The 2213-nt window shown below is 54.7% G+C and overlaps 1 protein-coding gene across 1 annotated transcript; it reads left to right on the forward strand.

Moving 5' to 3' along the window:
* Positions 1-5: 5 nt before the first annotated feature.
* Positions 6-991, forward strand: ANKRD9 (ankyrin repeat domain 9; the record flags this gene model as incomplete). Its single annotated transcript, XM_010179767.1, has 1 exon — positions 6-991. A coding segment is annotated over one exon (825 nt), but the record flags the coding sequence as incomplete, so codon positions are not given.
* Between the last annotated feature and the right edge of the window lie 1222 nt (positions 992-2213).

The raw sequence follows: 2213 nt of genomic DNA on the forward strand, positions 1-2213 counted from the left end.
AGTCCCAGAAGCAGTGCAAGAAATCGTCCTTCGCCTTCTACCAGGCGGTGAGGGACCTGCTGCCCGTCTGGTTCCTGGAGGACATGCGGACCATGGAGGTCTTCCACTGGGAGGACGGGGGCAAGGTGAGCGTGTACTCACCCTCGGAGGCCCTGCTCTACGCCCTGGTCCACGACCACCAGCCCTACGCCCGGCACCTGCTGACCAAGTTCCCCCAGAGCGCCCTGGCCGTCCCCAGCCAAAGCTTCAGCTGCTGCCAAGCCTCGGCCCCGCACCTGGCCATGGCCGTGCGCTACAACCGCGTCCGCGTCCTCTTCCGAATCCTCAAGGCCATCCAAGCCTTCCCGCCCGGCGAGCGAGCCGGCCTCCTGGACCGCCGGGGGTGCAGCCGCGTGGAGGGCGGCAAGACGGCCTTGCACGTGGCCTGGCAACTGGGGTGCTTGCTGCTGCTGCTGGGGCACGGCGCCTCGCCCTGCCTGCAGGACGGCGCCGGGAACACCCCTCTCGACACCTTGCTGCAGCAGATCTCCCACGCACCAGCGGCCAACACGCGTGCCAAGCTCCTCTGCCTCGACTGCCTCTTCTTCTTTGTGCCTCCGGACCTCCCGTTCGCCATGAAACAGCAACTGTTGGACAACCGGCAGCGCTGGCAGGACCTCCTGGGGGAGAGCAGGTTCCAGTCCCTGCTGGGCTTGGCTCCCCCGTCGCTGTTCGTCGGAGCCATGCGTGTCTTGATCAGGACCATTTCCCCTGAGCATTTCCCGGAGGCTCTGGACAATCTGCCTCTGCCTCATTTTCTCAAGCCTTTGGACCTGAAACTGGAGAGTTAGAGGGGTGGGACGAGAGGCTCCCGCTCACCTGGCAGAAACAGACTGTTGTGCTAAAAATGTATCGGTATCTGAAGCTGCTAATGCGGCAGCCAAGAACCCGTTTTAATTAGAACTGTATTTTTTAAAAGAATCGTATCCGGCACTTTACAACATATTTTATTTAAAGATCCTGGTGGAGAGGCGAGGTCCGCACTGCATTTTATAGAAACAGTCTACGGCATGTACAAAAAGGAGGGGATGTGGGAGAATGTATTTGTAAATAGTTCTAAATAAACCAGTGGCAGATGTGATCAAAACGCAAAGGGAGCGACTGAAAAGCTTGCAGCCGCACGTGCCACGGAGGAGCGGGCGCGGGGTGGGGGAGTATCTTTTTTTTGTTAGGATTTCCCCGTTGCATAAGCCCCGTGCTCCTGGAACAGGATGGCTCCTTTTTTTTTTTTTTTTTAACAGCTCTGCTAATACATCTTGGCAGGGATGCGGGGTTTTTTTAAAGGCACAGATGAAAACTTCCTCGTCTCGTACGCGAGACCGAAGCCAGAAGCCAGATCCTGTTAAAATTGCCCTAAACAAGGCTGGCGGGGATGCGCAGCTGAATGAAACATATTTACAAATACACATAAATAGCAGTTGGTTCCCTTGCGAAGTTGTCGTCAGGTTGAGGAACGTGGAATCAGATTTAAAAGCCCTTTAGGGGTAAGGTCCTGGCGTTTAAACACAGCAAAGTCCTGAGCAAAGGGTACAGCCTGGGTTCTTTGCTCTGCAACCTTTACTCCGTGGGCTGCAGGGAGGGAGCTGCGTGGTTCCACCGGCGATGGAAAGCTCTTTTTTCCTGGGAATTTGTCACTGTAAACTGCAGGGGTTTGGTTCAGCACCAAAATTCGTAGCTGGGGATTTGTTTGCCACTTTGTTCCCCGTGGGGTCATCGAGGAACGGCTGTGCCCGGGGAGGGAAGGCCACGGCCCAGGCACAGATTTCTTTGTCCGTGAGTTAATTTTGGTTAGGAGGAAATCCCGCAGAACGAGGCTCCATGAGCTGTTCGTGCTTCAGCAGCACAGAGCGCTGTTTCCTCTCAAATAATCTCCGTGCATGCACAACGTGAGATAAGCCGTACCTCTGGAATCCGAGATGCGACAGAAAGAAGACGGCTGTTCTTAGACTGATGGCACTGAAAACGCTTCCCGGAAGAGCAAATGTCCCTTTTTCCCCCCAGGAAACCAAGCTGATAGGTGCTCAGACTAATTACCTTGGGAGGTTCCTTGGGTCCCTTGCTAGAAAGTGTGGAGCAACCCTAACTGTCCTCTTCGAATTATCAAAACTGATAATAAAAGTAGAGGAATCCAAGGAACTGATCCCTCTCTCAGCCAGTTAACACAAACAAGTTTG

This window comes from Mesitornis unicolor, unplaced genomic scaffold (assembly GCF_000695765.1).
Source record: "Mesitornis unicolor isolate BGI_N332 unplaced genomic scaffold, ASM69576v1 scaffold45712, whole genome shotgun sequence".
Lineage (NCBI taxonomy): Eukaryota > Metazoa > Chordata > Aves > Mesitornithiformes > Mesitornithidae > Mesitornis > Mesitornis unicolor.